General features: G+C 37.1%; 1 protein-coding gene across 1 annotated transcript in view; it reads left to right on the top strand.

Moving 5' to 3' along the window:
• Positions 1-11306: 11306 nt before the first annotated feature.
• Positions 11307-15976, top strand: part of LOC133765138 (UDP-glucuronosyltransferase 2B16) — a 37487-nt gene continuing 32817 nt past the window's right edge. Inside the window, exons 1-2 of the mRNA XM_062198757.1 lie at positions 11307-12074; positions 14157-14305. Coding sequence (XP_062054741.1) covers positions 11348-12074; positions 14157-14305 — 876 coding nt within the window. The 5' untranslated portion in view covers positions 11307-11347. The remainder of the gene's footprint in view (positions 12075-14156; positions 14306-15976) is intronic.

Below are 15976 nucleotides of genomic sequence, written 5' to 3'. Positions count from 1 at the left end.
CCCAAGGTAAACATGTTCCTGTGGCTTTCTTATTTGCTCAGCATCTTCAGTGGAGATGACTCCGAATTCTTCATTTAGAGCATCTGACTCACAGGGAGAGATACTGGAAGTGGCATTAAACACTCTGCCAGCCAGAATCTCATACAAGAGGACTTTACAAATAACTTAGAATATTTAAATTAAAATATAAGGCACATTTCCTTGAACTTTTTGAAATCTTTATGTATTTCAATGCCATCACATGTATACAGGTGTCATTATCATTATAGAACAACATAATATTTAGGACACCTTTAGAGTTGAGTCATTTTGATTAAGATATTTCTTATTCAACACACCAAAATATATTGGACATTAATCCAGTGTATATTTAAAAAGTGATTAGGACATAGGACAGTTAGGTGCTAGATATATACAGAAATCATATAGACAGTTTGTGATCTCCCCAACATTTTATATTCTCTTTGAAAACATAGACAATAAAAATGGTGGAAATGTTTTGTGAAAGGAAAAAATCAAACTGTTAAGAAATATCCAGGAGAGAAGAGATGATAGAAACTGTCCCACAGCCACTGATAATAACAGATATATGAATGATGTACATGAACAGACTAAGGATGAGGAGAGAATAAAACAGAGAAAGACAAGCAGGTAAAGCAGCAATACTAAGAATGCTGTAGAAGGAGAGGTTGAATAAAGAGGCTGATTTTACTAAGGAGGTCATGTGGTACCACCTAATGTGAAGGAGTGTAAAATACATCACAATGCTTTTGGTAGGGAATCAGAGACGAAGACTTGAATTACAGATATGGTCAGATTTCCTTTAATCAATATATTACTTAATTAATATTCAAAATGCATGCTTCAAGATGCAGATACTTGCATCTTGAAAATAAGGGGTAAGACTGGAAAGGATAGGAATTAAGGAGGTGATTGTAAGAGGTCAGGCTACTAATGGAGAACTAGAAAACAATATTCATAGAAAGTGGAGCAAGAGGGAAACCAGCAGGTGAGTTAATTCTGTCATGATTTGTAATAATACCTGCTGTTATTCCAATGCACAGACAAGATATGAATACAACTCAAAGTTGTGAAGCTTGTTTTCTTTTATCTGAAACATAGTTTTCATATTCCAAACAACTTGCTTTTCCTCTGGCTATCAAATGCCCAGCTAATAACTGTCTATTTAAAAAGAGAAATAAGAAATTTAACAGACTCCAACAAGGTAGTTAAAATGTTTATAACCTTTGGATTTATATGATTTTAGGATGAAACTATAGAGAGACAACTAACTAGAATGTGCAAAGTCAATGAATGTAGCAATGAGAAGGAGAGCCTGAGAGAGAGAGAGAGAGAGAGAGAGAGAGAGGTCCTCCATCCACAGGTCTACCCCCTGGACCATCCGCAAGAGCCAGAACTGCGCCAATCAGAAGCCAGGAGTCAGGAGCTTCCTCCAGGTCTCCCATGAGGGTGCAGGGGCCCAAGAACTTGGGCCATCCTCCACTGCCAGGCCACAACAGAGAGCTGGATTGGAAGTAGAGCAGCTGGGACTCGAACTGGTGCCCGCATGTGATAGCGGCACAGTGGGTGGGCAGCTTTACCCACTATACCACAGCGTCGGTCCCTAAAATCCTTATTTTGAAAATATTTTAATGATTACTTTAAACTCTGGTTATGTCTCATCTTTAATTCTAGTGAAATCACCTGGATTAAATGAATGAGTCATTTCACAATGGTTAAAGATCCTATTTTGAAAAAGTTTTCTTTTTATTTGATTTGTTGACTTTTTTTTCACATTTCATCTCCCAAATATAAGGGAGAACATGTGCTAATCTTTCTGTGTCCAGCTTATTTTATTCTAAATTTTGTCCTCCTATTGCAACTACTTTTATGCAAAAGATAGAATTTCATTCTTTATTATAGCTAAATAATCTTTCTTTTTTTGTATATACCATATTTTCATTATGTATTCATTAATGATGAATACTTTGGTTGACCCATTAGTTTAGCTATTGTGAACAGCTTTAAAATGTTTGATTAAGTGATTTAAAACTTTTGACATTTTTGCCAGGCTTTTTCTTTTCTTTTTTTTTTATTAAACTTTTATTTAATGAATATAAATTTCCAAAGTATAGCTTGTGGGTTACAATGGCTTCCCCCCTCCCATAACTTCCCTCCCGCCCGCAACCCTCCCCCCTCCCGCTCCCTTTCCCCTTCCATTCATGTAAAGATTCATTTTCAATTCTCTTTGTATACAGAAGATCAATTTAGTATATATTAGGTAAAGATTTCAACATTTTGCCCATATAGTAACATCAAGTGAAAAAACTACCATTGGATTACTAATTATAGCATTAAATAGCAATGTACAGCACATTAAAGACAGAGATCCTACATAATTTTTTTTTCAAAATAATTAATTTTCTATGCCATTTCCATTTTAACACCAGGTTGTTTTTTTTTTTCATTTCCAATTCTCTTTATATACAGAAGATCACTTCAGTATATAATTAGCAAAGACCTCATCAGTCTGCGCCCACACAGAAACGCAAAGTATAAAAATACTCTTTCAGTACCAGTCATAGCATCACTTGGCTTTAGACAGGCTTTTTCAAAATCAAAGTTCTTACTTGAGTCTTTTGGTTTTGATATTTCCAGTTGATCCTTTTGTGATTATTTAAGAATATACCTCTCATCTGAAAGCTTTAGTAGCTTATGAAGATTTAGATTATATGAAAAGTATTGTCAGATTTTGAAATGATGCTAAATTTTAAATTATATTTATTTAGGTCTGTTTAATGTAAGTTTTCTAGATATTATATAAAACTTATAAAAGCATGATTGTCCTGGTGTGATAGTCAGTTATAATGTTATCTTTTTATTTTTATTTATTTATTTTTTTGACAGGCAGAGTTAGTGAGAGAGAGAGAAGAGAGAAAGGTCTTCCCTCCATTGGTTCACCCCCCAGATGGCCGCCATGGCCTGCGTGCTGCAAGTGCACTGCGCAGATTCGAAGCCAGGAGCCAGGTGCCTCCTCCTGGTCTCCCATGCTGGTGCAGAGCCCAAGCACTTGGGCCATCCTCCACTGCCTTCCCAGGCCACAGCAGAGAGCTGGACTGGAAGAGGAGCAACCGGGACAGATCCGGCGCCCCAACCAGGACTAGAACCCAGGGTGCTGGTGCCACAGGTGGAGGATTAGAGAAGTGAGCCGCGGCACCAGCCTGTAATGTTATCTTAATTAAGGATGGAAGGGACTTCAAAATATTTTTGAGACTGCCACTCATATCACAGGGTTAGGTGTCTAAATGGGATAAACTGGTAAAACCTCACAAGTGCTTTGTAGAATGTTGCATGTTGTGAATTAATTGGGTTTTCTTATTAATTGCTGAGATGCTACCTCTTTATTGATTTTACTCACATACACATTCTTCTCTAAAACATTTGCAAAACGTTCATGAAGGAAAATCTAGTAAATATTTTTGAATAAAGGTTTCTGACACCTTTAAGATCGATTAGAATTTCCAGAACTCTGTTTTTGAAAAGGCAGAGTGATAGAGAGAGAGAGAGGGAGAGAGAGAGAAAGAGATAATGATTAACAGAGATTTATAACATGCATCTGCTGTTTCACTTCCCAAATGCCCTTCATGGTTGAGGGATCAGAGCTGGGAGACAGAGGTCGAGCACACATCTCACAAGCATGTGATGAGGTGCCAGCGCGGTTGCGCATTTGGTTAATCCTCCACCTGCAGTGCCGGCATCCCATATGGGTGCCCGTTTCTAGTTCTGGCTGCTCCTCTTCCAGTCCAGCTCTCTGCTGTGGCCCGGGAAGGCAGTGGAGGATGGCCCAAGTCCTTGGGCGCCTGCACCCACGTGGGAGACTGGGAAAGAAGCTCCTGGCTCCTGGCTTCGTATCAGCGTAGCTCCAGCGGTGGAGGCCATTTGGGGAGTGAACCAACAGAAGGAAGACCTTTCTCTCTGTCTCACTCTCTCACTGTCTGTAACTCTACCTGTCAAATAAATAAATAAAAATCTTTAAAACAAAAAAAAAGTGTGTGATGAACTCCTTTACTTGACCATCACTACGGTCACCCTCACTCTGAAGAAAATGGAGTCAGGAGCTAAACACTATTATCAAACACAACTATTCTGATGTGGGACATGGTATCTTAACCATGAGAACAAATATTTGCCCCTAATTTTATACTTAATGATATCATTATTATATGCATATTTTTCATTATTTTTGTAATAATCTTAAATAAAAATGTAATCTTGTGTTTGAGATTAAGGACAACATATGGGACTTAAAAAATTTAAAAAATTTTTAGCACAATTATTATATATCTTACAGATCATCTTTTTTTAAAGATTTATTTATTTATTTGAAAGTCAGAGTTACACAGAGAGAGAAGGAGAAGCAGAGAGAGGTCTTCCATCCGCTGGTTCACTCCCCAATTGAAAGCAATAGCCTGAGCTGTGCTGATCCGAAGCCAGGAGCCAGGAGTTTTTTCTGGGTCTCCCACGTGGGTGCAGGGGCCCAAGGACTTGGGCCATCTTCTACTGCTTTCCCAGGCCATAGCAGAAAGCTGAATCTGAACTGGAGCAGCCGGGGTTCGAATTATGAGGAACATTTTTTTTTCATACTCTTTACTTAGTATAGGGTTAATCTTATGCGTATAAAGTAATTGAAATTAGATCTTAACAAGAATAGGAATAGAGCAGAGGGAAGTGGGAGAAGGGTTGGAGGGAGGGTGGAAAGAATCACTATTTTCCTAAATTTGTATTTATGAAATGCATGAAGTTTGTATGCCTTAAATAAAAGGTAAAAAGTAAGCTAAATAAATAATAATAAAAATAAATAAATAATTTTTTTAAAAGGGTTAGGCCATGTCTTAAGGACACACACTTTCCAAATGTGAGTACCAATTCGAGGTCTGGGTGCTTTCCTAGTATCCAGCTACCTGTTAATGCATCTTAGGAGGCATCAGAACAGGATCCAAAAATTTGGTTTCCTGCCACTCACTGTGGCAGATCTGGATGGAGTTCTAGGCTCCTGTCTTTGGCCTGGCCCAGCCCTGAGTGTTGTTGTCTTTTGTGGAATGAAGAACAGATAGAAGGTCTCTTCTTTCTTTCTTTGTGGCTCTGCCTTGCAAGTATATGAAAGTCAGTAACTTTTTAAAAAAAAAAATATAATGCTAGTGTGAAAAATTATGATTTTTATTAACGTACCCTATTGAACACTTATGATATAAAAATATTGTACCTGTTTTTTGAAATCATTATGTAGCTTCATTATACTCTTTCTTGAAAATATTATGGAAATATATCAGGATTAGTGCCCTCCTGTCAAAATGCCAGTACTTGGTGATCCGAAGCCAGGAGCCAGGAGCTTCTTCCGGGTCTCCCATGTGGGTGTGGGGGCCCAAAGAATTGGGCCATCTTCTACTGCTTTCCCAGACCATAGCAGGGATCCAGATCAGAAGTAGAACAGCCGGGTCTCAAACCAACACCCATATGGGATGCTGGTGCTTCAGGCCAGGGCTTTAACCCGCTGTGCCACAGTGCTGGCCCCAGGAGGCAAACTTCTAAAGATAAAACCCTACAGCCTCACCTTATAAGAATCTTTGGCTGTGATGTTGTCACTATTGGCCTGTGTTACAATCATAATAATATTCTCACAAAGTGTTACTTTATGGTCAAACGTTTCAGACAGGAAAAAAAAAGATTAAAAATCCTTTGAGAGCAAAGTCCAGGGGGCATGACAGATGAGATAATTCCATTTAATTCAACCTCTTAGGGTGAAGTTGTAACAAGGTTTTCCTCTACATTTTAAAAGATCTATACCTTTTAGGCTGATCTAAGTATTTTATGCTTGGTTAACTGTTAAGCAAAATAATGGAATTCCAGATATATTCAATAAATCTACTCTAATGACATCTTGAGATATTTTATAACAGAAAAAAATGAAAACAATTGAACTGCATCCTCTTAATTTAGGAAGATAAGAATGCTAATAATATTTCTCTATGTGTGTTTAGAAATAACTAAAGTTGAATTTTTGTCAAGTAAAATAAACAAAGCATTTTCAAACTATATATCATAGTAGAAATATAGGGAAATATGTATTATAAAATACATACATTTTAAAAGGTTTTGATATCAACATAAACTATGTTTTATTTTCATTTTTTTCTACAGACTTTTAGAAGTATCCTTATATGAGTTTAGTCCAAAAAAAAAAAAAGAAAAAAGATCTAGACAATAGTAATAGGTAGCCAGACAGATATTGTTCTATTTACAATAGTAGGAGATAGACTGCAATATAAATCAAACTCAAAATCAACTAATACAAATGTGACTGAAGTTTTTAAAGGGAGAACAAATGTTGAAGACAAAGAGAATACAGGGAACTTATAAAGGATTCACTGAAATTGAACTAATGGTCTATGTGAAATGGACAATTCCAGAATGAGTGCATGAAAAATTGCAGCAAATGGTTGAGCAACATTGGTTGGACAAAGTACATTTTGCATTGGATCACATTTTCATGAGTAAATAATCAGATTGGTGGCTAGAGTCACCTTCAGAAACACAGAATCAGTGGATGTAGAAAAAGTTTGCTCTTTGGCCAAATCTCTTTGCATGGTGTTTAGTTCTTTGTGCTCTGTGTCAGTTTACAATTCACATTCTTGACAATATTTGAAAAATTGTTCATCAGAAATTTCCTTTTTTAAAAATTTTGAATATGCACAAATTGCGCTCCCCATAGGACTATGCAATATGTTGAAATATTTTATTATTAGTACAACACATATTTTTGGAGATGACTTCAGTATGTTGGAATTATTATTACTTATGTGAACAACACTTTGTAATATTGTGTTCTTTAGACATATCCTTTAGTATTCTTAAGAGCTGTTTGTTAAACTGAAGTTTTGTTAGTTACATGTATTAAGCTCAAATTATGAAACTTTACCTAGACCGAGGATTATTTGTATATGAAAATGAATCACCAGTTTTGTTGACAAATCCCAAATTATTAATCTGATCAACCATCATTTGATGTTTATGATCAATTTGTGTCATTTGTTTACATGGTGCACTGATGTTCTATATTTTTCTAATGACAAGGCTGGAGAAGATACAAAGGATGAATTTGTGGTTTTTAGAAAAACAAATTCCCAAGTCAAGAAGACCCAGAGTGATTAGCAGAGATGTGAAATCAGTTAAGATCAGATAAATTGTTAAAAATTAATAAAAAAATTCTAAGCTAGATGATATGAACTTTGGAATTGGCTTAATCATTTATAAAGAAAACAATAAGTTTAAAAGAATCAGAATAGAATGAAACACTCAGTAGAATAAATTTAAGTCTTAAAAATAGAAAGAAGAACAGTTGGATTCCCTACCTGAGGTGCCTTGCCCATTTCTTTATTGGAGGGTATTTGACAAAACCTAACTGCTCACTGTCTCTTCCAGTCAGTTATTTTCACTTACTGTTATGCTACCCTTAGCTGGTTGCTCCTGAAGCACTGAAGTTTTTACCACATTAAAATTGAGTTTTTAAGGGGCTAGTGTTATTCAAAGCTGACATCCCATATGAATAAGTGAATGGAAGATTTCTCTCTCTCTCTCTCTCTCTCTCTCTCTCTCTCTCTATATATATATATATATATATATATACCTGCCTTTATTTATTTTTTAAATTTTTATTTAAGTAAAAAAGTTTATGTGTTTTATAGATACAGGCTTAGGAACATAGTGAGATACTTCCCACCTTATCCTCCCCCCACCCATGCTCCCACTCTTCTTCCTCCTCCCTCTCCTATCTCTACTTTTAAGTTTTTCAAAGATCTATTTTAAGTAACTCCGCCCCTCAAAAATATTAATCTTCAAAAAAATAAAATTATAAAAATGTAAGAAAAAGCAATGAAATTCTGTCAACATGGAAAAACTGGAGGACATTATCTTTCTTTTTTTTAATTTTATTTTTTTGACAGGCAGAGTGGACAGTGAGAGAGAGAGAGAGACAGAGAGAAAGGTCTTCCTTTACCATTGGTTCACCCTCCAATGGCCACTGCGGCCGGTGCACTGTGGCCGGCACACTGCACTGATCCAAAGCCAGGAGCCAGGTGCTTCTCCTGGTCTCCCATGCGGGTGCAGGGCCCAAGGACTTGGGCCATCCTCCACTGCACTCCCAGGCCACAGCAGAGAGCTGGCCTGGAAGAGGGGCAACCGGGACAGACTCCGGCGCCCCAACCGGGACTAGAACCCGGTGTGCGGGAGCAGGGCCCAAGGACTTGGGCCATCCTCCACTGCACTCCCAGGCCACAGCAGAGAGCTGGCCTGGAAGAGGGGCAACCGGGACAGACTCCGGCACCCCAACCGGGACTAGAACCCGGTGTGCCGGCGCCGCAAGGCTGAGGATTAGCCTATTGAGCTGAGGTGCCAGCCCTGGACATTATCTTAATGAAATAACTCAGGCACAGAAAGACCAAGACCACATGATCTCATTCATGATTCTCTTCTAGAACTTTCTAGCTTGTAAATTCAAAGAGTAGAATGGGAACACATCAGTTAAAGAGTATAAAGTTTCAGATGGATAGGAGGATGCATTTTAGGGATCAATTTGTATAGAATGGTGGTTATAATTAATAATCATGTGTGTTCAGACTTACTAACAATACATTTTAAATGTCCTCATTACCAAAAATAAGTATGTGAGGTGAGATATGATAATTTAATAGGTTGAATTTCATCGTCTAATATGTATACCTATATCTAAATATATCATATCATATTTTAGTTAATGTACAAAATAAACCTTTAAAATCAGAAGTACATTTATACTGAAAAGGCCATCTTCTCTATGTACTGCATTTTCCCTTCTCAATTATACATTATTTTATATTAAATATGTCTATACATACATGTTAAATAATATAATACAGAGCCAAATAAATAGTAGTAAATGTAAAAATTTAACATCGGTTTTACATGATAAAATGGACAACATATGCTTATCATATTGATGTATAGCTTCATGAATAACAGCAACTCCCTTGGTGAATAGCCAGAACAAATATTTTAATATTTTCTTAATTTTCTATAACCATGGTATCTAATACAGTATCAAGTATTTGCTTTAAATGCATTCTTTAACCTGCATAACAAAGTGTTGTTGAAAAGAAGAAATAGAAACCCAAGTAGTATCCAGTTATTTTTGTTCATTAGGGCATTTTACATATACTTTTGAAATTACAATATAGGGAAAACATATATTCATAGGGACAATATCCAAAGATAAATGCATGTGCTTTGTCTTAGCATTTTATCAGTATTTTAGAATGTGTGAAATTAATCAATAAGGATAATTTAAGACTATGTATAGTTACTCAAAAAAATGAAAAGATCGAATATTGAGCGTAGGTTATAAGATGTATATTATATTAGCAATCAGTTAGTAGCAATCACAATATTCAACTGACATGGGGCCCAGCATACAATCTAATAGATCTATTTTGATCTTATTTTTAAGATATCTGTTTTTTATGTTAAACATCTATGAGTGAATTTATTTGAGAGAGTACTGAAAATTTCAATAATTTTAAACAGGTTTTATATGCATAGACAGAAAGTTGACAAGAAAAATACTATTCACATGGCAGCAAGAGTAGGTCCATGGGCCATATCCACAGCAAAAAAAGAAAAACTACTGAAAATTATTTAAAAACACAATGATACAATTTCTGGGAATTTTCTTAAGGATATACTGCCAAAAGAAAGAGAGACAGAGAGAGGCAGAGAGGTAGACAGAGAGAGAGAGAGATTCAAGACTTAATAGTAAAACAAAACAAATAAACAAAGAGGGAAACTACTTGCTTCCTCTCCCAGCTTCAAGTCCAGAGTCACAGAAGTTAACTTCAGGTGGGACAGCCTAGACCAATGTACTGTTTTTCCCCATTGTTCCCAGTTGGAGATTATATAAACCAGAGCCCCGGTTACCCAATAAAGGGTTTAATCCTCCTGTCTTTCTCACAACAGCCCTGCTCTGTATATCAAAAGCTAATTCTAGAGAAGTGTGGGATAGAAAAGTCTCCTTTCCTTCATTGAGTACCATTCCTATTACAAGGAGGGATTCTAATTAGGCATAGTACACTGAGAATTCTAATTTCCAGCAGGCAATGCCCACCGAGGTCCATTGCCAACACTCAGAGATGGGGGATTCCTGATGAGCAAAACTAAAACTATAGGTTAGCTGTTCACTCCTCAAGTAGGATGTCGCTCAAGAGGAATATTCCAATGCTGCAGCTCCACCATCTATGTGAGTTAATTTACATGACTTGGTCATATAGGCAAATCAATAGAAACATAAATTAGTAATTGCCTAGGACAGAGGAATCATAAATTGGTGAGGTGAGGGGTGACAAGAAAGAATGAGTACAGGGCTGCTTTGCAGGTGAGAAGATGTTCATGGGCTGGTGCCATGGCTCACTTGGTTAATCCTCCACCTGTGGCACCGGCATTCCATATGGGCGCTGGGTTCTAGTCCCAGTCGCTCCTCTTCCAGTCCAGCTCTCTGCTGTGGCACAGGAGGGCAATGGAGGATGTCTCAAGAGCTTGGGCCACTGCACTCGCATGGGAGACCAGGAAGAAGCACCTGGCTCCTGGCTTCAGATCAGCGCAGCTCCAGCCGTAGCGGCCGTTTGGGGAGTAAACCAACGGAAGGAAGACCTTTCTCTCTGTCTCTCTCTCTGTCTATAACTCTACCTGTCAAATAAATAAAAAGAAAAAAAGAAAAGAGGAAATGTTCAAAAATTGATAGTGATGGTAGTTACACTTTCATGGGAATATTCTATAAAATAATGAATTGCGCATTTTGAATAGATGCACTGGATGTATGTGAATTATATTTAATAAAAGTTTTTACAAAGAACATCCTTTGAAACACATTATCCAAGAAATGAGGATCAGCTGCACAATTATTTTATCTCTACTTCAGTGCCAGCGAATTTGCAGATGTAAGTCACCTCACTTGCCAGTGTTTTGGCAACTTCTCTAAAAATATCTTTCCTAGCACACTTGGTTTACACACCAGGCATTGCTTTAGGGCTGGATGAATCACTTAATCATAAAAGAGACCATAAAGTACTCACTTATCAGGACAACATCTAATTTGGCTTTTCATCCACCATCCATGTCCACAAACTCTATTTCTTCATATCGTGTATTCATTTTAATCAATTCAAGTTATAGTTTAACTATTTGTGAAATTTTTTCTTGGAAAAATCATGAGGTGCAGAATAAAGGAACAGCAAGTGGAGAGGAAACATCACATTTCCCCAGGATGTCTGTGAAATGTGTTTCAATTCTGCTGCTGCTGCTGCAGCTGAGTTGCTGCTTCAGCTCTGGGAGCTGTGGGAAGGTGCTGGTGTGGCCTATGGAATTCAGTCACTGGATGAATATGAAGACAATCCTGGATGCACTTGTCCTGCAAGGTCATGAAGTAACTGTTCTGAGATCTTCTGCTTCTATTTTAGTTAATAGCAATGATGAATCAGGAATTCACTTTGAAACTTTTCCTACAACTTCCACTAAAGATGAAATGGAAGCATTTTTCGCATATTGGCTTAATAAGATGATAAATGACTTGTCAATAGATGCACTTTGGGAATATTTTCAAACATGGCAAAAATTTTTCATGGAATATTCTGATAATTATGAAAATATCTGCAAAGACTTGGTTTTGAACAAGAAAATCATGACGAAGCTACAGGAATCAAGGTTTGATGTTGTTCTTGCAGACCCAATTGCTCCCTGTGGTGAGCTGCTGGCTGAGCTACTGAACACACGCCTTGTGTACAGTGTACGCTTCACTCCTGGCTACACCTATGAGAAGTATAGTGGAGGACTTCTATTTCCTCCTTCCTATGTGCCTGTTATTATGTCAGATTTATCTGGACAATTTACATTCATGGAGAGGGTAAAAAACATGCTATTTATGCTTTATTTTGACTTTTGGTTCCAAACCTTTAATGTGAAGAGGTGGGATCAGTTTTGCAGTGAAGTTCTAGGTAAGTCATATTTTTAGATGCTAGTGTGAATTCGCAACTTTCCTGTGACTTTGTTACAGAGTTTGTTTGAATGTGTTATAAAGAGAATTAGCCTTTTATAGGTAGAATAATAAAATGCTAATGTAAAAAATCTTGCAATCCCAGAAATATTATGAAAAGGCTTACCTTACAGATTCAGTTAGAAGCCAGTGTCTTGCTACTTAGATGAGTCATTTCAGGAAATCACATAGCTACAAATAAAGCACCAAAAATTTCCTTAAGCAATTCTATTTTCAATATAGTATCTATCCTTTTTTAAAAAATTAATTAATTTATCTTTTAAGAAATACAAATATCATATGTACAGCTTTAGGAATATAGTTATTCTTCCCACCATACTCACCCTCCCATCCCTCCTCGTCCTTCTCCCTCTCCCCTTCCTAGTATCGTTCTCTATTAAGATTCTATTTCATTTAACTTTGTACATATAAGACCTACTCTATACTAAGTAAAGATTTCAACAGTTTGCACACACATGCACACACACACAAATTGTTTGAGAACAAATATCACAGTTAACTCTCATTTGTTATAAAATGTGAGGGAACACTTCTCTAACATGTTGATGAATGAAGACATGTGGATTGATTTGTTACATTCATTTCTAGGACTACTATCTATGTAACCTTGAGGAAATAATTATTCCTTGCATAAATTTGGTGATTCAATCAAAATTAAAATACATATTCCATATTACCTAAAGAGCTATTCATGTTTTGGAGATACAGAGGTTTTTTGAGAAAGAAAACCTGGAAATTGGGGATTGTAATGTTGACACATTCCTTCAGTCCTTTTAAATCATCTGTGAATACCTAAAGTCTTGTTTAAATGCAGACATTTATGAAAAAATTTTAATCATAGTGAATTCAGAAGAAATGTGTGGGTGATCCTGTTCCTGGCTGGAAGACTGCCTGCCTAGCCATGCAGGAGGTCAAGAGGGCGTGACACACCATGCCCTCAGGAAAAAACCCTGGTTGGATTCTCAACACACTGAGACTCAATATGACCTGATTACTGGCACAAGGCAGGGTCCCCAGACACATTTCCCCCACCCTGCTTCCTGTTGATTGGCCTTGTATTTGTCAGCTAGATAAATAGCTCCTGGATGTGATCCAGATCCGTAAGACCACCTGGAAGGCTACGTGAACTATATTACCTTCAAGCTATTGGAGAAGCGTGGTGGTGCCAGTATTGGCTTTAACTTATGGAATTAGTGTTGCAACCCTGAGATAACTATTCCCATTTGTCTGCCCTATAAAAGCTTATGCCTAACTGCTAATAAATGGACATGTTCACTGAAACTGTCTCCAGTGTTTCTTGTCAAAGAATGCCATTTCCCCCCCATCTCAACAGTATGGGCCTCCCAGGACAGCCCACAGAAATGAATTTATTAAACTAATTAGCAAGGAGATGACACGTGTGGAGGCCAACAATGTTCCTTTCTTTCTTTTTCAATCTTTCTTCCTTTCTTTCTATCTTTCTCTCTTTCTTTCTTTGCTTTACCCATAAACCTTTTATTTAAGGTATACAAACTTCATGTACTTAAAAATACAACTTTAGGAACATAGTAATTCCACCCTACCAGCCCTTCCACTGGTATTCTCACACTTCTTTTTACATCTCCAATTCACATTCTTCATTTTTTAATAAGATCTAATTTTAATTAACTTTATACACATAAGATTAACTCTATAGTAAGAGTTCAAGAAGAAGTATGGAAAAAATAGTGTTCTTATTTTAAAAATTCAACTCTTGTAAACTTAAAGAGAAAAAAATTCACATTTTATTTTATAATGCCCTATTTTGATAACCAGGATTGTGACTATACTGAATTGATATTAAAGTCATTTCATTTGCATATATCTAATACACAAACAATGCATAGTATATTTATATACATATGTTGTATTATATAAACATTAGTTTAATCAATACACAGATTATTTATACATCAATGACCACATCATTACATTTAGTTATGTGGTATACTTCATGTAACAATTCTCTTGTTACTCTACCTTTTCCACATTTTCTTCCATTCAGGAAGACCAGTTACATTCTCTAAGCTAGTGGGGAAAGCTGACATATGGCTCATTCGAAGCTATTGGGATTTGGAGTTTCCTCGCCCACTCTTGCCAAACTCTTATTTTGTTGGAGGGCTTCACTGCAAACCCACACAACCTCTACCCAAGGTAAATATGCTCCTGTTTGCTTTCCTTTTTCATTCACAATTTGTAGTGGGAATGACTCTGCGTTCTTCATTTAGACATCTTTTTCATAGGAAGAGATACTGGAATGAGAGGATTTCACAAAGCACTAGGTATTTTTGAACTAGAACACAATTAACATTTCCATGAACTTTTAAAATCATTTTGTATATTTCTATACCATCATATGTATGCAGATTTCATTATCATTATAGAAAAACAGAATATCTAATAGACTTTGAGAATAGAGTCAATTATATCAAGGTCTTCTTTATTCAGCACATAAGAAAATATTGGTTTTTAATTTGTTGTATATTCATAAAGAGATTAGGACACAAGAGAGGCAAGTGCTGGATGTATAGAGAAAAAATGTAGGCATAATTTGTGCTCTCCCTAATAGCTTACACTTTCTTTGAAAACACAGGCAATAAAAAACAGTGTAAATGTTCTGTGAAAGGAAAAACCTCACTGTTAAAATTTACCTAGAAGGGCCAGCACTGCAGCTTATTGGAATAATCCTCCACCTGCGGCGCCAGGACTCCGGGTTCTAGTCCTGGTTGGGGTGCCAGTTCTGTCCCAGTTAGTTCTCTTCCAGTCCAGCTCTCTGCTGTGGCCCGGGAGTGCAGTGGAGGATGGCCCAGCTCCTTGGGCTTGCACCCACATGGGAGACCAGGAGGAGGCGTCTGGCTCCTGGCTTTGGATCAGCGTGGTGTGCTGGCCGCAGGGCGGCAGCAGCCATTGGAGGGTGAACCAACAGCAAAGGAAGACCTTTCTCTCTGTCTCTCTCTCTCTCTCTCTCCCTAACTCTCTTGTCCAAAAAAAAAAAAAAAAAAAAAAATTTACCTAGAAAGGTCATAGAAACTATCCCAGAGTCAAAAACAAGAAATGGAAACAGTGATATTTGTCCATTCATTGGTGAATGGACTAAGAAAATGTATCATATATAAACAATCAAATTCTAATCAGCTATAGAAAGGATAAAATCTTGTTTGTTTCCATTCTATGAGTGAATATTGAGTTTTTAGACTAATTGAAATAAGCCTGTGCCGGCACTGTGGCGCAGCAGATTAAAGCCCCTCCTTCAGCGCTGGAATCCCATAAGGGCGTTAGTTTGAATCCTGGCTGCTCTGCTTTTCATCCAGCTCTCTGATAAGGCCTGGGAAGACTGCAGAAGATGGCCCAAGTCCTTGGGCCCCTGCACCAGTGTGGGAGACTTGGAAGAAGCTCCTGGCTCATGGCTTCAGATCAGCTCAGATCTGGCTGTTGTGGTCATTTGGGGAGTGAAACAATGGATGGAATACCTCTCTCTCCCTCTTTAGTTCTACCTCTCTCATTAACTCTTTCAAATAAATAAAAATAAATGATTTTTTAAAAGAGAAATAAGCCAGGCACAGAAAGACATCTACCGCATAATTTCACTCATATTCATAACCTAACAAAGTTCATCTCATGATGGTTGGGCATAGAATGTTGATGTCAGAGGCTAGGGATAATAGCAGGGTAGAAAATGTGAGTAAAGCTTAATAAACTGCAATTAGATTATAGTGAGATGGGGTGAAAAATTTTGGTGTTCTATTATATACTGGTCCAACTATGGAAAGTGACATAACACTAGGTATTTTTCTAATATTTAATGTTTACACCAAAAAGGAATAA

Source organism: Lepus europaeus, chromosome 8, assembly GCF_033115175.1.
Source record: "Lepus europaeus isolate LE1 chromosome 8, mLepTim1.pri, whole genome shotgun sequence".
Taxonomy (NCBI): Eukaryota; Metazoa; Chordata; class Mammalia; order Lagomorpha; family Leporidae; genus Lepus; species Lepus europaeus.
Note: the sequence above shows the minus strand (reverse complement) of the source record. Positions and strands in the feature narration are given on the sequence as shown.